At 34.7% G+C, this 21,524-nt stretch overlaps 1 protein-coding gene across 1 annotated transcript in view; it reads right to left on the bottom strand.

Moving 5' to 3' along the window:
* Nucleotides 1-374: 374 nt before the first annotated feature.
* Nucleotides 375-21,524, bottom strand: part of LOC116339332 (netrin receptor unc-5) — a 52,169-nt gene continuing 31,019 nt past the window's right edge. The window contains exons 8-10 of the mRNA XM_031765153.1: nt 4,584-4,839; nt 3,857-3,963; nt 375-3,723 (exon numbers count right to left, since the gene is read on the bottom strand). Coding sequence (XP_031621013.1) covers nt 2,351-3,723; nt 3,857-3,963; nt 4,584-4,839 — 1,736 coding nt within the window. The 3' untranslated portion in view covers nt 375-2,350. The remainder of the gene's footprint in view (nt 3,724-3,856; nt 3,964-4,583; nt 4,840-21,524) is intronic.

The following is a 21,524-nucleotide window of genomic DNA, read 5'->3' as shown; positions in this document are numbered from 1 at the left end:
CCACCAAAAATAAACGAAATATTATTGCAATGACAGTAATGAAACGAATTATGGCAGTTATATCCATATATATTTTACTGTGGCAGTAAGTGTTCCGAGTTTTGATCATTGTCATGTCATGCCATTTGTTTTTGTTTTTCAACGGATTTTGCTTTTCTACAATCATTAAACGGCGTTAAAATCATAATACACAAAAATGTTCAAGCATTTAAATTGTTGTGATTTCCAAACACAATGGTGGCGAACAAAAATGTACATTTTGGCACATTTAAAAATGTTAATTTTTTTTACATTTTTCTTTTCGAACAAAATTCAAAAACTATCCTGGAAAGTTGAAAAAAACATATAGCCATTTAATTCAATTGTTTGTTCGTGGAAACAATAAAAGAAAAACAAACAAAAACATCGAAAATTGGGTCAAATCGATTGCGTGCACATTTTCAATTTGAAAATCGTGATTTAATCGAATTGAAAGTTGTTAGTTGAAAATCATGCAACTTAGACAATCGCAAATAAAAATGTAAGTGGATGGATTTAACTGTCTCGATGAAAATTGTAAGAGGAAGTAAAAAAGGAAGGTGTTGTTGAAAAACAAATGAAATAAAAAAAGTTACTATCGATCTGATGAATTTATTTACTAAATGCTCAAAGATGAATCACGTTATGAACTAAAAATTTTGCAGTAAAAATATGCCCGAACCGAAAAAAGACTGAACTTAATCGTAGTCTATGTTATGATTAATTTTTTTTTCTCGTCCCATTTTTATATTGAAATATGTAATCGGCTTTTAATATGATAATCTGTATTGCTTAAGTGTCAGTTTATTCTTAATCACATGTGTGATTAACAATAAACACCGGTGTTATACAGGTAATCAATACACGTGTCAAAGAAAATGTGGTTTTAATGAAAATTCCGTTTTTGATTATAATTTTTTTTATAGGTTTCAATGCACTTGCATACGAACGATGAGATTACGGCGAAAGAATCGTATAATAAACAATCGTAAATGCATTGCGTCGACATAACAAAAAATTATGACAAAATAAAATTGTTTATCGGCTTGATAAACATGTTTATTATCAAATGGGTTGTGTATATGTTTGTGATTGGATTGCATTTCCGTTAAAGTGCTATTATTGAATTTCAATGAACTCAATATTCGCTTCTCTTTGACACTCTCTCCTTGTAGTTATCGGTTGATTTTATAAACGTCTTTTAATTGATTTTCGTTGTCGGCATGTTCTCTCTCTATGAGCGTGTTTGTCTTTCTTTGTGAATCATCAGACGCGTATTTGTTCCGCGTAATTTTTTTTTCATTTTTTTTATAATTTTGAACAACGACAAGTAAACATCCATATTTAACTGATCTATTGGGCGTGCGCTATTTTTTGTATTGAAATCAGACCGTCGAACCTATTGAAATGCTCTTTCTCACAACTGAATACAACAATCATTTATTACTTTTGTCTATTCAAATCATGTTTTTTTGCTTCAATGCGTGACTCACTTTGCTCATTTCTTTTACTTAAGACTTTGTAAAACCTTCTCTTTCGTTTCAGTGGATTTTTTTTGTTAAACAAAATTACATATATTTAGATAAATTCTCCTCTTTCAATGAAAACAAATGTTAAAACGGTTAAATGCACTTAAAAAATTTCTTCCGCTCTCTTAACAACTAAAGCATTTTGTTTTTCAATATCAGCAGTACATACATGCACATGACATAATATGAGTAGTGCAATGCGTAACGGAAAAAATTTGTCAACTCCAGAATTTGATTCCGTTGTGTGTATGTGTTTGTTTTTCTTGTAGTTTTTGCTTTTTATGTATCTTAAAAAAATAAAATGAATACGATGTCTCTCACACATACACTACAGCCACACGAACGTTGCTTGAGTGCTGGGATCGTGATGCGCGAATTGGTGTCTATTTACTACCGCTAGATAAGTAAACACATAGACACTAATTTACTATTTAAAAGAAACATCGGGGTACACATTCCTATCAATTTTTTTTTCTTTACACTTAATTATACATTTTACATTTACAAATCGATATCCATTGATTACTACATAAACGTGTTGTTTATTTCATTCGTTACAATTTCTCGTAGAGAGATTTTTTGTAGAGTGTATCAATTTAATATGTGTTTTTTTTACTTCGTATTTTTATTTTATTTTTTCCATTCTGTGTATATTTTGTTTTGTTATGTTTGATTTGTTTGCACAAACTTTTAACGCCACTAAATCACACGGCATTTTCAATAAATTTCATGTGGATGCAGTGCGTCCCAATGGAGATGGATTTGTTGTTGTTGGCAAAATACACGTATGCACATCGATCGATTTATAGCCATAATGGACCTAATGTTTTTTCTAATATATCGACTGCATCATTTCTGCCCATGCTTCGTAATGTACCCGAAAGTTCTGCTAGAGCGTTTGATTCCCGGCATTTGCATTCCCACAAATCGAGAATTTGTTCGGTGGGCGAGGGTTTGGTTGCAAAAAATGCAATGTATCGATCGACTTTAAGTCGATGGGCTAACATTCGCCAATCATTACCACGTGATGTTGGCGGATCCAAACAGGCACATAGTTCACGTTTCGCTTGTCGGGTTAATTTAAATGCGGTTTGTTCACCATCGCCAGCTTGTATACATGCTGTGACCCCTTTCTCCGAAATGGTAACACTACGCAACGAATTATCACTATATTCATCGATGACGCTGAGCGTATCTATTGGCAAAAATGGTGCAATATGCGTTGCAATCACTTCGCCACCCTGTCTTTGCCGTGCAACAACTTCCAATTTTAATCCCGTCGATGACGTTGCATTTGTTGCATTATTATCATGGTCATTGTTATTGACACGTTGCAATGCAAATGCACAATGCAATGCAAAACTATTATTCCATACATGTGAAAATGGTATTTTTTGACTTTCGGTGCCAGTCTTTGCACGCCATCGTCCGATACATTTTAAATTGAGATTCAAATCTTGTAAATTGTCTTGGAATGTGAGCGGTGCACTTTGTCCCAAAAATGTTCCGCCCAAACGATTCTCCAAACTGGTACAATAATCTTTTGAGCTTGGAAAATCTTCAATAACATATACACGTATGTTGCAATCGGTGTTTGGTTGAATTGATGGCCCGAATAGGAACAATTTAAGCCGTTTTACTGCACGCATTCCGCTAACTAACGATTCACCAACCAATACAAATCGACCCAAAAATTCCGTCATTATGTATGCATATTTTTCATCCATTTGTACATAGGCTGGTGTATTAATCGTTTCTTCGCCCAAAGTAACAATTTTTCGCCACTTTGGTTCGATTTCCTGGATGTGTGCATTCGAATGGTATAACGATATACGCCATTGATCGAGATTTTCAGCACAATGCGGTACACGCAATACAACCGGCTTATTTATATTGATATCGGTTGGGCCACAGTGTACGATTGGTGATATATGCGAACACACTTCGGGTATGCAAGCACGAATACTGTCCTCGTGTAATACTGATAAAAAGATACTGTGCTTTTGGTTTTTGCCAACAGCCAATTCCGGAATCGATAGCGCAACATTCGCATTATTCAATTTCAAATATGCACCAGCTGACGTTACTAATTGGCGTACGGTATTCGATTTGGGGAAATTTTTATGAGACATCGGCAGTGTTGGGGGTTCAGTTGCAACATCATACGTTGAATCGGCTGGAAAATAAAGCAAACACATGTTAATTTAATTAAATCGACAGCAACGAATTTGAATGAATAAAAAATTAAAAACAAGAACAAGAAATTGCTGTCAATGCAGAAGTATCGATTTCTCACAATGATAACTTACAAGTATTGGTGGTTGTTGCCAACGAGTCGGTGCTGTGAATTCGTTTCGAATAGTTTGATGAGCTATATGAGTCATTTCCGCTAACTTTATCCATTGGCGTTGCATAGCTAAAAGAGTGAAATAAAAAAGTAGATGAAAGAAAATATTAAAACCAATGAATTATGGCAAACCATTTGACTATTTTATGCACTTCTTGAATATTTAACCGTCTGAAAACAATGTTTATGAAACCCACACATCGACCGAGGCGAAAAAGAGATTTAAAAGCGAGACAGACAGAGTGCCAGAACATGTCTTGCTTGGATTGTAAAAAATAATTTCAGAATTGTAAAAAATTCATCAGTTTTCATAAGATAGTAACGTCGTGCCGATGTAAGTATTATATTTTAGTGGGCTAGCGCCGTTGTTAGAACTCGAATCTGTATGTTTTTGGTTCAATCAAGTGGCGTGCAATTGGTTCAATAGCCGTCAATTATTATTGCTTTGATTGTATTATTCACAAAATAATGGGGTAAATTTTCCGTCAATTATTAAGAGCGTGGATAAATCCATCTCTAAATTTTTTTCACTGATTTTCTATTAAATATTCAAAAGATCGCATTCTTCGAACGATTTAGCTTTTTCGAAAGTCGTTTTCTGCATTACAAATAAATTGGCAAATTGGTTTTTCGAATAAATCAATTCGTCTGAATAATGATTTTATTTTTGTTTTTCATTCTTTACTCACTTATTTGCTAAATGTGGCACATCATAATGATGTTCGGATATTGATCGAGGTATCTGCAATGGTATACTTTGAACAATTGTACCGGTGACACTGCCAGCATTGCTGCCGGTATTTGCTAAGCTTGGCAAATGTCCATGATGATGTGAATTTAATGGTGGGTAATCATAATTAGCTGTAATATTATTTCGCGTTAAATCCGGTTGAAATTGTATCGTTGCCTTTTTGTCTGGATCATGAAAATATTCGGGTTGCATTTCTGAAAAATAAAACAAGAAAAAAATAAACATGTATTAAAAATTAATGATTGAAACAGACGACAATGAAGACCAACTACAAAAAATCAACAGAATTGTAATCACTGTTTTTTTTTTCTCAATTTTTTGAATCAACAAAAAAAGCATGCTTTCTCAAATCGAATGAACGCACGACGAGAAAGAGAGTGAGAGAGAAAATCAAATGGAATGCGATAAATCAGACTCTCAGTTGTACAAATATCTGTGCCGACACAATCAAAAACACGCATATTTTAATCACATTTTTCCATTTAATTAAAATATTCTGTGTTGGACAAAAGTATTTATGGTTCATGTCATTTAATGCGATTTACAATATCGTGAGCGCATTTTTACTCGCACGTGCGTTTACATTGAAAATTATATGTGTTTGCCGTTGTATTGAATTGTTTTTTTTTTTTATCATGCATGAATTTAATAAACAAATGGTTATGAATTGGTTTTCACATAAAATATCTCCATTTTTTTCGCTGTTGATTTTTCGTATCGAAGCAAATGAGCAAAAATTATCCGAATTACAAGGAGACCTGTAGACTGCACATTGCTTCAAATGAAATAATAATATTTAACATACATTTTTTCTCTGTATGTTTGTAACCATGGTTGGTTTATGACGTATTTTCATCAATCTATTTTACGCTTGCACGATTTTACGAGACAACGGAAAGGTATAAAAATGCACATTGACATGCAGAAAAAAATAAAGAGAGACATAGAGAAAGAGAAAAAAGCGCAAAATCCGACAACGACAATAATAATCACGACGCCAGCAGCTAGCAACAAAATTGAGAGCAAAACTAGCCAAGTTTAATTTTTAATATACATTTTAAAATATGAAAACCATCGTTATTCGTCAAAAATGTGAGCATGTTTTTTTTATCTTTTGGGCATGATGCAACGGAGAAAGAGATTCCTTCAGACCGGTAACCAATTTGTCGGGAGGAAATCATAAATAAAATAATAAACAAGAGAACTATTTCGTAATTTCAATGAATGTTGTGGAATGCTCCTGCTTTCTTTTATCGTTATTTAATTTGCACAGGTTTCATTCGACCGAGAATTAGTTTTTACGGTGCGAATAGCCGGATCAGTCCATAAAATCGTAATTAGCTGATGGACTTTTCTCCCATGAATTTTTAGTTACATTTCGATTCATTTCGTTCCGTTTCATATTCTCATTCATCGTATAATATTTTGGTTTTCAAAAGATTTTTTTTCTCTACACACAATTTCACTATGTGTTTGTTTGTGTGTGTTCGCTGTGCCTTTTTTTCTCTTTTGCGCAATTTGAGAATATTTTGAAAGGAAAAACCGACCAGAAAGAAGAGAGTTCGGCAAAAAAAACTTTATGATAAAAGTTTCCTGTGCAAGTTTTTCTTCCTTTTGGTGCTGTTGAATAACGCAACAAAAGTATGGTCATTGCATGGAAGAATAGTTGGAGAAAAAGAAGAAGAAATGTGAGTTTTCATTCGTTTCACTTTTTGGTCGTCGAAATGATTTTTCATGTAGTTTTCCATTCAACGCATATGAAAAATATTAAACTGAATGGCTTTTGAATGTTATGTACGCAACGAACCTTCTCTTTCGTTCTCACTCAAATTTTTATTCGAACCAAGAAAGACTCGAGCTTTTCAACGAGCCAAACGACAACGACACACAAGTACTTGGTTCCGTTTTTCCAAAGGAGCGGATGATAAAGTTTTTTTTCCCATTCTCTTGCCAAAATGAAAGAATCACAATTTATGTTCAGCAAATCAGTGGAAGAAGAATATAAATCCTCAACTCATTTGACAAAAACCAAAATGAGGTAATGCGTTGCCCAAAACATAAACTTGTGCATCGAACAATATACAACGAAAGGTATATGACTTTGTTATACTACGCGCGCTCTTTGTTCATTTGTCGCTGATTCAAAGAGAAAGAAATAGATGCGGTGTGGCTTTTACAGCGAAAAACTCTTCAGAAGTTTTATTTCAAAATCGAAAAGTATTGCTCGTTTCTCTCCCTCTCTCTCTTTCTCTAAAGATCTCTATACTCTCTATGACAAACTCTCAAGTTTAATCATCCGGTTTGAAGAGTTGAAATGAACTGTAATTTCGAATTGCAGAAACGAATCAAAGAAGCTGAAACTAGACAACACATAGGTCGATGTAAAGTGCGGCCAATTGAAATGTCTGAACACACAAACGGATTTCGTCGTGCATATCCGTGGCTAATTGGCATAAATGATATCCAACTTAAATCATGAGTTTTCCATATCACGGTTTTCCTGCACGGTGTACATTTTACAATTGACCATTTCGCTTGAGAATTAAGATTGAGAATTTCACCCAATAAAAACTACTGATAATTAAGCAGCAAATAATTGAGAAAGAGAGAGAGAAACAAACCGATTTTCATTTATCTATTTGATTTCGTTTCGTTTTGCATCGTTCATGGCGAGATAATATCGCGGCTATATTTTATTTTATCGGTGAAGGCATCACGGTTATGGCCCGAAACGTCATGTTAAAAACATTAAAGATTAAATGAATTCGATCACCGTTTGGTTAGCTCGCGCGAGCACTAATAAAGAGAGAGAGAGACATGAAATGAAATTTCCACCAAATGGAATATAATCGCGTTCTCTCTCATAAAACCACATCAAATGATCACATGAAAATGTTTATCGCCCGAAAGTATCGTAAAAACTGTTCATCTTATCACTTTTGGACTTGTTAATCTCCATTTGAATCAATGAACCATTGTCACTTTTGGTCGTTTTGTCGTCGGTAAGTAAAAAAGCATTAAATTTGATCGTCTATCTGTTCGGTGATATGTGTCCACTGTCCACACACTCCACAACAAACACAGATGATGCAATAAAATCGCAATGAGGGAAAATGTACACTTTTGACATTTGATTTCATTGCGGCGCTTCTAGTGAAACGAAATATTTTTTTTTCTTCTTCTTCTTCTTCTTTAAAGCTTTACGATGTTGGCGCACCAAGTAATAAAAAAATAATTTACTCATGTTTTATTGTTGTGCAAATAAATAAAATTGAACGCGAGGCGCGTCATCGTCGTCAATTTTGCAGGCTTGTTTACTGTCATCACACATTCGGCAAAATGTCAAGTGCATTTTCTATAAGTCAGTAAATCTTTTATTGAACTTGCATAAGTTGCCATTAACGGCAATTGGTGTTGATCGGGCAACAAACACATATACATTTTTATATATATGAAACTAAATAGCATTGAACAGTTTCCATATCGAGATAACGGCACAAACATTTTCTCCTTTTTTCTCTCTATCGATTTATTGAACGATGCGCTTCGTCAAACGTTTTATCAAAGATTCTGCTTTTCGTCTCTCGCTCTCTCTCTCTCTCTCTCTCTCTCTCTCTATCTCTCTCTCTCTCTGTGTGTGTGTGTGTGTATTGGAACGTGTGCACAATATCAAAGTGATGATCTTAAAGAGGTGTCACTATCGTGTATCAAAATCCCAGCTAGTTTTTTTTTCTTTCTCACATCGATTTCCACTTTTATCACATCAAATCTTAATCGCAAGCCGCAAGGAATAAACTGTTTTATGCGTGGCATGATGTACAAATTATAAATTATTTGATAGAAACGAAATTGAAAAAGAGGTGAGAGAGATGGTGGCAGAGCGAGGAATTTTTGTGAAGAAAAGAATCCACTTTGTGATATTCATTACTATTATGTTGGCGAGTGGAGTTAAGCCATTATTATTGATGGTATTTGATGTACGCTTTCTCATTCTGCATATACATATTTATGATATTTGACAATTTTTATGGCGTGAATATGATGACATATCGATATATTTAATGGACTCGTTTGAAGTAGCTACATCATTCCATGGAGTTGTGCACACAAGTGGTGCGATTGACAGGCGACAGTTGATTCAAAATTAATCACACATTAATTTACCTCTCATCAAATTTATTGACACATCCGATAAAAATCTAATCGAATCAATTTTTTTCTTTCTTTTTCCGTCGGCTTGGCTTTTTTTGGTTGCCTTCATATCTGCTATGCATTCAAATTTATTACACGCTCCGCTTTTTCCTTCTTTGATATGATTATATTACCGCGAACAAACGAATAACAACAACATCAACGAAGGAAAAAAAAATGTGTCGGAATTATAATGTGCGCGATGAAGCTTTTTGTTAATCGCAGCAGAAAGAGTCCAGGTTGAAAAATGTGTGACATATTATATGCTTTTATAACATAATCACGTTTAATTCAATCAGTGGTTGTGTGCGTGCGCTCGACAAAAGCGAGTCTGTACGTATGGAAATTGGAACCACAAGAGAAAGGGAAGGAGAACGTGTAATGGTGGTGGGTTTTTTTTCGAGAGCATATGCCGGAAAAAAGGTAAATAAATATTGAATTATGTGAGAAAACACGCATTTATGATTATTGGTATTTGGCGTTTGCCGCTCTGTATATAACATCTATTCTAATGCGCGAGATTGAAGCGATGTTGATGATGTTGATGAAAAAGGAAATGAATTAAAATAATAATAATTCGTGTGTTTTGGTCGCTACACAACCGGCTGCACATCAAAAGAGACAACAAAATAATACCTGTATGATAACGAAATGAAATTCGATCGACGGATAAAATATTTATTATATGCATGACTGAAAAAAGTAAACACAACATAAAATATTGGTTTTGTGTTGAGATTGCTGAACAAAAAAAAAAAAAACAGGGACATAACAACATATTAAAAATATTCCTGAATACGTGCTCCACACGACAACCACACAGACTGCATAGTATTTTGCTGAAGAAAAGCCACAAAATACCGTTGCAGATAACAAAATTGGTGAACTTTTGTATCGCTCTAAAATAAAATCAAAATATGATGAGAATAAGTTGCCAGCGAAAAAAAAACACACACACATCGACAGCATTCCATCGGCTTGCCATAATAATAACAGTAATAATAATGAACAGAGCACATGTAAATGGAATGCGAGCTACACCGGAGCAAAATTATATTGAATGCGTGCCTGAACGCGTGATCATACGCTTTTCATCCAAACATAGGGCATTGGAACACAGCAACCATGATAAAACGCAAACATTTTAATGAGAAAAATACGAAAGAAGAAAAAAACATCACTTGCAATGTAATATCGATGTTTTTGGTTATATCAATGTCTATATATATTCACATAAACATGTATATTGTATACCTTGGGACTTTTTCTATCGCTTAGTTTGACCTGAGTAACGAGATTATTCATTCTCTGTCTGACACATTCACCATTTGAACCAAGGGTTTGGCAATTTATTTTACCATGGCGCACAAGGGGTGCAATATGAAAGACGGGGGGAGAGCAAGAGAGCGAGACAGAAAATGCGAAAACACTAACCCAAAAATTGTAAACTGTTGGATCTCAGGTGCAATTGGTAAATTGCTTATTTTTCGGATTGATATCAACCCATAGATTTATACCAACATTGGCTACAGTATAATTGTGTAAATATTCTCATTCATGCATGCAAGAAGATAAAACGATATATATATACAATATATACTGAACTACGATACTCGATTCACTTAATCCAAAGCCTCCCATTTACGAAGACGTAGCAAACCGATCTGAGAAAATAGTATCATTTTCATGAAAAATGTATGTACTACATAGTGTCTAACACATGTAATGCATATAGATGTTTTTCTTATTTTTTCTTTTTTTTTCAGACAAACACATGCCAATGCGATTGCGGACAGATTTTGATGAACGAGCACACCAATGAAACATGAAACATTGGTCGCTGGAATATTGGCTTGCCGCCGTTAGCACAAACATGTAATAAATTCGATGTGTTCTAGATTTTGTGTTGAGTGGCATCATATTAAATGTTGTAGAATTTATGAGTGATTTCCTGATATTTAAAACGCTCTGTTTCCAAGCATAAGCAAAAATCCAACTCGACCTACAAAACAGATGCGTTTGTGTGTGTGTGCGCGCGCGAGCGTGCTTGAATCAGCTTCCTCAAGCCAAACGACAGTAATGACGATGAAGATCACTCGTCTGAATCTGTTGCTGTTGTTTCAAGGTGCTTCTTTTAACGACCCAAGCGGTTGTTGTACTGCATTTTACAAATTTATCGCCACAAAATTTAGAAGAAGAAGAAAAAAAAAATCATCACTGTAATATTTTTTCATCTATTTCTACATATTGTATTTGCCTTGGCCCCGTAATCATTGCATTTACTTTACTTTGCTTTCTTGCTCCTGATTTCTCTCGGTTGCGGTCTAATATATGTTCATTGGTGATTCTGTTTAGTGGCTTCTCGTTTTTTTTTGCTTCCATTTTATGCAACTGTGTGTGTGGTACCGTTGCGCTAATGTGTATATTAAACTGTGTAATTATCAACAATTTATTTGGTTATCTTTATCGGGTGTATTTAATATTTGTATACATTTTTTTTGCACATGATGCTCTCGTTTGCCTCGTTCGAATATTCTTTGGTGCCAAGAGAGAAAGAAAGAAAAAAATAATGAGAGAGCAAATGATATTCTTTTGCCATTTTATGACCATTCCTGGAATACAAACATATTTGTTTCCGTGTATGAAATACGTTTGGTCGAACTCACGATGATGAAATAAAAATCAAAAAAAGACGCGAAAAAACGAGAGACAGAAAGAGAGAAAGAAAAATTAACAGAAATACACAACCTGAATGAAAATAAAACGTCTTTTTTCTTGTTCATTCGTTCTTACGTTGTTTATACATTGAAAATTTCAAAGCCGTTTTGCAGCAGCAGCAGCATCATCATCAAAGCATATATTGAAAACGTTCAAGAGGAATTTCCATGTTTTGCTTACCGAAACAAGTAATAAAGCGAAAACTACGTTAAGTATATTTTGAGAAATGTGCGCACAAAATGAATCGGAATTGTATAACGTAAATTACATTCATTCGAGTTTGTTGTCTTTCTATCTGGTGTTGGCTTATATATATATATGTATTTACAGCAAGTGAAAAAGAGTAAGTTGTACAATTCTCTGTCTATCTCATTCATTTTAACTCTTCAACAAACGTGCTTTAATGCCAAACCATTAAAAATTTCAATTAAAATTTTAAATAAACACGATTTTGATTTTAAATTGTAGTTACTACTTACTCCATACAGTATATACGTATTTCCGTCTAATTTGCTTACGTTTTGAGAACAAGAGAAAATACTGTGCAGAAAACAGTGTATGTGTGTGTGCTTTGTGCAAATTCTCTCAAATTTAAATGAGGGGATGCTTTGGTACAATAAAGCGCAATATTCAAAAGAGGTTTTAAGCAAACACTTAAAATTAATTCGCGATTCAATGTGAAATTAGCAAATTTATCAATTGTAAATGTCTTTTTATGAGTGTTGAAGGGATTTAATGGTTGTTCATGGCCAGAAGAATGTTTTTGTATTTGTATGTGGCTGCCACAATGCGACATTATTAAACAATGTGGTCTTTTGATAGATTGATGTTTTGTTTGAGTTTAACAGCCATTTCAAATGGATCAATCGGCGGTAATTTATGCCATTTGATGCATCGATATGTATTGCCAACATTGTGGCAGCCAATTTAATTTGGACGTACAATTTTGCTTGGTGCTTCAAATGCAATAGGCATCCGAAATGCCGTTATTCAAAGCATAAAATCAAAATGTGGGTGTTGAAATGCGCTGACGAAAATTAAATGGGAAACGTGACGTGTGTGCTGGGCTTGTTTAGTGCCGTCAAAAACAACTCCCATATTCCGCTTTTCGAAAGTTGTTGTTGTTTGTTTCGAGAGTGAAGAGAAAAAAACACAATTCATGAATTAATGGCCAACCATCAACGTTACATTTGGCTCACATTCGCAAAAATGCCCGCGTGTACCATCACCATTCTTCATCTTGAAATACACATCTTTTTCCAATCTGGTTCGAATGTGTGCGCTTTCTCCCTTTTTCTCACTCATTCTGGCGAATAAGTTTTGTAGTTTTCCCGTTGTAATGACGGTAATTTATTACCAAATTAGAGATCCTTTTTTTTCGCTTTTACATTTATTTATGTGTGTTAGTATGACGGCATTCGCGACGTAGTCGTCGTCATTCTGACGATGGTTTTTGTTGTGTATTTTCAAGAGGTGCGCGCATTGACGATGAGCTCGAGCGCACAAAATGAAAATAAGTGTGTGAACTCAGCCGAATGAGAAAAAAGCCCATGCAATAATATCTCAACAAAAACAACAACCGACACACGAAAAAAAAGAATCATAACAACAAATTCATATGAAAAACGGAAGGAAACAGATGTTTTTTAATGTGCTAAGTGAAATAGAGAGGTTTTTCGGTGTATATGTTACACAAATGAATCAAGTAACAAGTATAAGTGGTTAAATGTGATACCTTAACCCAAAATACAACCATTTTTTCCATCCCCTCATCGTCATCGACGTTGTCGTTGTTATCGAGCTGCGAGCAAATTTTGATCGACAGACCGACCATTTCTCTCAATGCATATCACTCAAAGCAATTTCGATTAAACGTACGAGAAAAAATGTACATGACACAAACACACACACACATATATAAAAATCATTGTCAATTTGTTCTGGGCCGTTTGCAATACCAAACAAATAAGAACACCAACAAAATGCAAAACATTTCATGCGGCGTGTGAATGGTATGGGCCAGAAGCTGTTGCCACTGTAGCCTTGCTGTGGCGGCTTTTTCTCATTCATTTTCATAGAAAATTTATTTTTATTAGAATCTAATTTCATAAAAATGTTTACACACATAACATAATATAACAAGTATGTGGACAATATACAACATTCCGCCCAAGTAATAGCCTATTTATTGATCATCATGTTCTTATTGTAATTCAGATTCTTTCCGCTCTATTCCTCCACTCGGCCAGCACAATTTTTTTTATCAATTTGTATGTTTTGCATTTCGTTATAATGTAAGTAGCCACCGAATACTCATAAAATAAGTGAAAAAAAAACGCAGCGGCATACACAACAATTCTATTTCTCTCAATCATTAAATGCCTCCGAAAACAATATCCATTAACCCATCAAAATATCAATATCGATAAATTATTGCTATTTTATTGTATTATAGCCGAGATAGTGAACCGTGGCAAATGTACATTGTGTTATTCTCTTGTGTTCATGGTATTTTTTTATTATTGCTCGCTTCGGGTTTTTCTATCTCGTTCTCACATGTGTTATTTGTTCGTTAGTTGTTGTTATTGTGTGTGTTTTTTTTTCGCATAAGTTTCCGCAGCCTGTCGATCGTTCACGTATTTAACTAACTCAACGTCACGATACCAGCTGTCCCGATTTTATTATATTTAGTTATGGGTCGCACAGTTTGTTGTAATAGTTGTTGTTACTTGCTTTTGATGAAGCCAGTCTCTCTCTTTTTCTCTTTTTGACATTTTTCGATGACTGGAGAGCTTTTCACATAATTGCAACCATTCTACCCACGCTCAATCAGCCTCTTTCTCTTCTTTTCCTTGGGAAATGATTAAAAAATTTCTGTCAATTCATTTTTTCTGTTGCTCCAACATACACACATAAAGCATTCGTGCAACATCAATGCAATTCCAGTCGTGTCTAGCGCGCTGTTGATGCTTTTTAATATCGCAATTATTGTGAAATGTATAGAAAAGGAAGTCGATACCAATAACTATAACGACAACCACGAGGACACCATATACAACACTTGTATTACAATGAACAACAATAAAACGAATTTAAAAAAAAAAACAACAACAACATGACCATAAAAGTGTCCAAAATGCCTATCGAACGCACACATGCCGTGCTCTCTTCGCAACTCGAATCATGCCATCTCGCCGCTCTTCTCTCTGTCTCATTGAATTTCAATACTTTAACGAAATTATTAATGGATAACCTTTTTAATGTGTTCGGACATGATGCGTCTATCGTGCGCTTGCTTTTCATTTTCAATTCTTTTGTGTGGTTTTGTGTGTACGGCCATCATTACTGAATGCACTTCAATTGTATGTACTATGTGGACAAATATGAAATGAACATGATTGAATTATTGCTTAATTTAAATGCATGCACATTCATTCCACGATATGTCTTTCTTTCTGTCGTTGGCTGACCACAGTTTTTATAAATGGAATTTCGAATTTTATGTCATGCTGCGTACATTTCAACTTGATGTGGCATTACCCTTTTCTCACCGAATCGCAGTGGCGCAATATTAAGCAATCGTTTTTCCATTTAATAGTTCTTGTGTCAATTCGTGTTTGTTGGTTTTTTTTTTATTTTGGTTGTTTGTCCATTAGAATAAACAATAATATTTTGACAACTCGTATTCGGCCTGTTATGACTTTTGTTTCATTTAAATTGTCGATTTTCGGGATTAAACAATAATATAAATCCAAGAAAAATGAACTATTGAAAGACTCACAATCAATTCGATTGAATGGAATGCCGTTGAAAACTGTCATGTTTCAAAATTTCTTTGATTCTCTTTCTCCCGATTCAATGAAACATTGAATAAACATAAAAAGTAAAGTAAACTATCGAAAGATTGATTTTAATCGATTAAGAAGTTACAAATAATCGAAAAAGAAAAATTGATCTACAAATGCACAACCTATATGGATGTGCAATGAGAACCAAAATATGGAAATGAAGTGAAAAAAAAAGAGTTGACTCATTCCGATGACGGCCCCCAATGGAATCCACTCAACTTCAATCATTCGTTGTCCCATGTTAAAATTTCTTTCTCTACCTTTTTTTGTCTAAAAGTTCATTCAATGCTATTAGTTGAAATTGACGTTTGTTTGTGTGAGGCACTTTTAATTTTTGTTTCTCCATTAACCTGAAATTACTTTTTTTTTGCTGTGCTCATCCTCTCCGTGTCGATATTTGTTTTTATGTTTGATTTTTGCTGCGTGAAAACAACAAAGAGTGAACATGAAACGAAAATTGAGAGAAAGCGACAGAGAAAAAAATGAATTAAATGATTAAAATGATGTCAGACGAAGTGAGAGAGAGAGAGACAGAGAGTTTGAGCAAGTCGAATCGCTAACTGAAGCGTCAATTTTAATTCCAAAAGTATGATATTTGAAAATCGGAAAAATTCAAAGACAAAATACTGTTTGTTTTAATCGATATTGATGGAACAAGAGTGGAATGTACACAAGATCACAAAGCACAAATGTACAAAACACCAAATCTCACCGGGCACAAAATGAAACCCAAATCCAAATTGGAAGAAAATTTATTACCTCATGGCAAAGGGGGACACTAATAGTAACATGACTTTCATATCTCGATATTCATTAACAAAACAGAACATTGTGACGGAGATGACGACGAGGACGGTGGAGACAACGACGATATTGTAGAGACGGCAGCGTTTGTCGTTGTTCGTATAAAATGTCTTCATCAAATGAGCTAAACACGAGAGATCGATTCAACACAAAATCGCTTCACACCATAAGTTGAGGTGCTTGAAAATGTCATCCGTTTTGTAAGCAAACGACCTGAACGATAAAGCCAAACGTAACATCGTCGTGATTCCGAGCGTGCAAACAGAGTGAGAGAATGAGTCGGCTGTGATAGAGATAGATAGATACAGTGGATAAAAATTTAAAACGTAACCATAAATTAGCCGTCAAAGTACCAAAAGTCGCGACTACTTGATGCAACAAGCGACAAATGTCGAATCATCTTAGTGAGGCGTTTATATTTATTATTTCAATTTGGTACCTCATCTATCTTCCAGTTAAATTCATAGCAAACGCCAATGGTACACACAAAGATGGCTCGCTCACTGCTCGCACAATATTGTAATGCCGGTACCATTCAACGCTATTTATAGGCATAGCCAAGAATTTTCGACAAGAAAAATGGATGGGAAAATGTATTGTGTCTAGAATTGCATCGCTTCTATCTAAATTCGTTTTTTTTCTACTTCTCTTTTTTCGGTTGTTTACAGAGCATACTTATTTTGTGTCTCGTTTTGGCGTTTGTTTTAATTTCGACACTACTTCTACTGGGTGCTGCTGTTATTGTTGCTCCTCAAAATGTGATCAACGTCTAAAATCCATTGGCCCATCTATCACTTGATACTCTAAATGAGTGTCTCTCATATGCGGTTCATATATTACATTTGATATTGCATCCATTTCAGAATGTTGAACATGGCCGTATTATACAAACGAACCAACAGAAAAGTGAATAAAAATAAGAGAGAGAAGAAATATCAATACCAACCGTGTTGTCGTCGAAAACACCGTTGACTCTTCGTATACACGTGATTCACAACAAAAAAAAAACATTTGAAACATGTGTAGAACTTGAATGCATTCATATTACGCACACCGAATACGAATTAGATGGAGAGAGTGCATGACATCGAGCTAAGCCCAAATCCCTCATACCTTTTGCATCGACCGACTTTTATTCTCAATAATAGAATGAACAACAACCACATCAACAAGAAAACCCATATGCGAATGATAAAGTCGACAGCACACAGAAAAATGATTTAGAATATGGTTTTATTCCTGATTTACTTCGAACGAATACTTAACAGTTCTACATCACAATCGAATGTTCGTGCTCGAACATGGATTTTCTTACTTTCGAAATGCGAAAAACTTTTGTATGTTGTTGTCGTCTTTGTCAATAGCAACGCAAGCAAGTGGAAATTTAGCTGAATTTTCTTGAAATTGCTATGAAATCTTATTTATACACACACTTTGCTCAACTATTTCGAGATCATTTGAACACGAACATGACGAATTTATGAAGAAAATGTGCAATTTAGCGATTTATGTTTAAGTGTGCACACAGTGGAATCCCATGGAATAAATTGTGTGTGTGTGGAAAATAGAAATCTGTTCAAGACACACCACGCACGCACGCATTCATTCATACTCCATCTCTTTGAATGTCATTCAATTGACGAATGAAAACAAAACAAGAGCACACAAGATATGTCATTAAAAGTTTTGCTTGGCTCTTGGAGTTCTCGATTTCATTTTTCTTCAGTTATTCGCCACTTTTTTCGTTTTACTTTTTTTTCCATCTCAAATGAAAAGTGCTGCAGTGTTGGGTGCCAAAGTAACTTTCTGAGATTACTTTCTGTTGTTGATAAAACGGATGCTGTGGCTGACTCAATGGAGCTCAAGAAAATTGTCGATTAATGTGATATTTTCCCCGTTGTGATAACGATATCAAACAAAGTGAGTGAGCATAACGTTTTTTTTCAGTTCGTTTTTTCTTCTTCTTCTTATTTGCTCATGAGAAAAACAAAGATTTCAACTTATTTGTCAAATTAAGACGAAAACGAAAAACACTTTAGTGTCGTTATTGCGTTATTAATGATTACGATATGTTCGGTTTTGTTCGATGTGTGTGTGAGTGTGCGTGATGATTATGTTTGTAGGTATTTGTCCATTTTACCATTAAACTTGTTAAGAGGGTGAAAGAGATGGAGTACATCAATCCAGCACAACCATAATGCATATAAAAAATGAAGACGTCGCAAACTCAATTTGTCGTTGGATTTTGTTTTATTTGTGTTCATTCGTTTGTTGATTTATTAACAATCATTTATCACCCGGAACGCAGCAATCTGTTCGATGCGGCTCAATAGCATCGCGTCTCAAGTGCAGAGAACTTTTCGTTTTGTATACACAAAGAAAGACGAATATAAAAAAAAACACCATAAATGTGACCAATGACCATAATCTGTCATTAAATTAGTTCGACGTCAAATAATTTCCAGCTTTTTAATTTTCTGCATTGCGAAAGAATGAACGAAGAACACACACAAAAAAACGAAGCTGTACTTATGTACGTAACTATTTTTGGCACATTGAAATTGGTCGTCTCAGTTTTGACGTTAGCAAATTCACCAATAAAAACTATTAATGTCGTTTCAATAGCGAGCTCCTTCGACGAATTCGATAAAACAACAACACAATGCCGTATAACGCAGAAGAGGAGGTAGAGAGATAGAAAGTGAAAAAGAACTTTGATACGAATAAATGAAAATCAAGTAGAGTTGGTATAAACAAATAAAAAGGCAAGGCTATTAAAATTATTGCCATCGTTGAACCAAAAGTCAAAAAGTGAAGCGTAGTTTCACTTCATGTTGTTTCGATGCGGCGATTTTGTCGAATCGCGTAGTTCAGTTCACTGAATAGAATGACATTTCCTTCCTTCAATTATATATTGCATGTATGTTGTTCTTTTTGACTCCAATACTTTGTGAATTTGGAAGTAATTCGAAGCGCAACTAAATCTTTATTTAAAAAAAAACGAACGAATATATTGAGAAAAAAACCACGCACACATACACCAAATCGGTCGAGACGCATTGTCTGAATGTTGCTGGAACGACCGATTGAGACAAGAAAATCGGAAAAGAATTTTTCCATCCAGGGAAATTGATTATTTCTTTCGCCCAAGCCAAAACAAAAGCGAATGAAAGACGAACGATGGCTTCTTCAACCGCAGCAATAAAATGAGAAAAAAACTGTAGCTTAAGTCGTCGAAAATCTTGATGAAAAAATTGCGATCAATGGGATGAGTTTCGGATGTTTCACTGCTAAAATGTAATTCGGGAAGAAGTTAAGAGTGGGAGAGAAAGAGAGCGCGGGAGAGCGAGAAATCAAGAGTTTGCAGCAAATAGCGATTTTCATTTGAATTGGAATTCGAAATATTCGGTGAATCGGTAAGCCAAAAGAATCTCTTTTAAGTCATTGGTAAACTTTTTGAGCATTGATTCTAATTTCCGTGGAATGTTACTTCATTTCGACGATAAGAGCCAAAACCATCGAACAAAAAATAAAAAGTCCAAATGAGAAAAAGTATCCGAAAATATTAAATTTTCCTTTCAACGAAATGCTGAAAGTGTGGATGGGGGTGAGCGGCTTGACTGAGTGGGTGAGCGAGCGACAGTGAGATTGCACGATGTTGAGCAATAATTGTGATGTTGACTTTATTTCATTTCATTTCGTTTGAAGCGGTTCAGACGGAGAAAATGCAAAAACAAATTTATTTCGGGTCTAGTGTTTGTACACTTGACCCACTGCCCAATCAATCAAATAAATATTTGGGCAAGCAAATATTATCATTTCGGTGAGCAGCACGAGCATATTTTTTCCTTTTTTTCTTTTTCAACCAAAATTTCGTTTTTCGACGAAATTCATATTAAAAATAATTTCAAAATAATTTACTGTGTTCGGTTGGTGTTGGTTGTTTTCTCTTTTTTTAGATGCCGAGTATTCCGGTCTTTCGATTATCTATTTATTTATCATAAGTGCATGACGTTGATGTTGTTACAAACGACGCGTGTTCGTCAAGTAAACAAAATGATTTAATGTGCGCAATAATTGAATCCTTTGATGAAAGCGAAACGTTGCCAAGGAAGAAAAAAAAATCTGAGAGAGAAATGGTAAGGCATCAAGAAGATGCTCTTGAATACCCAAAATGTATCTCATTTGGAAGACGAACATACATTCCTTATGGCTTCAAAGACACACGGGACAAACAAACTGATGGAAGCGAAGGAGAGGAAGACAAGAAAAAACAATCAACGTCGACATTCATGTTTATTTTCATTTGAATGAAAAAGAATAACACTACAGAACGCGTTGTCGGCGTGTGTGTGTGTGTGTTTGTCGCAACAGTTCAATGCGAAGACAGATCGGGACATAACACGAAAATCCATACTAACAGGAGCATATCCACAACATTCGAAATAAGAGCAAATCCAAGCAGCCAGGCGAAAAAGAGGACAAAAAACACCACACACACACCATACTACACGTAAAAATAAAATATATAGAAAATATAATTTCAAACATAAATTTTCTTCTAAAGTGCACTTAATTTATATGAGAGAAGTGACTATGACAATTCAGTGTTTCGGCATCAGTACGCATATTGCCTTGATGTTGTTTCTGCTTTCTGCTTGGCAGTGTATTACTTTCTTTGTTGTACAGATCTCTTTTTTTTCTGTCGTGTATCATCATCATATCCCATTTCGTATGGGATTTTCTGGGGTTTCCAAACGAAATGCGAGAATACATGAAAAATGTGTAGTATTTTTTTTGTTGTTGGTGTATGAGGAGAATCTATGGAAACGGTATGGCACATTGAATATTTTCTTCATTTATGTGGCGGCACTCGGTAAGCAACATACATCGTACAAAATACACGAAATGATCACGGTGATGAGAAGAATTGGCGCGCAAAGCCATAAAAAATGCTGCAACATTTTTGGAGAGCCGAATTGGATCGAAGCGGCAATGCCAACAACCAAAGAAGAAGAAAACAAGTGTTTCGGTTTCTATTGCGACTGTATGTTTATTTTTAATATTTAATGCACACGATACGGTACTTAATATGAAATTTGTTTTGGTTGTTCCGATAAAGGTTATGTATGTACTTATGTCAAGCGCTCGTTTTTGAATTTTTCGTTTGCTATCTTTTTGGTTTCGATTTCATTTTCATCTTCCTCATCCTCAATTTAAGTACAATTTTATTTGTGCGTGGTTGTAATTTGTTCGACGATTTCTTTTCTGTTTTTTTTTTTTTTTTTTTTTTTTTTTTTTTTTTTTTTATTATTTTT

The sequence above is a fragment of the Contarinia nasturtii genome, unplaced genomic scaffold (genome assembly GCF_009176525.2).
Source record: "Contarinia nasturtii isolate CC-2019 unplaced genomic scaffold, AAFC_CNas_1.1 Cnas_scaffold_493, whole genome shotgun sequence".
NCBI lineage: Eukaryota > Metazoa > Arthropoda > Insecta > Diptera > Cecidomyiidae > Contarinia > Contarinia nasturtii.
This window is presented reverse-complemented; position numbering and strand designations above follow the sequence as displayed.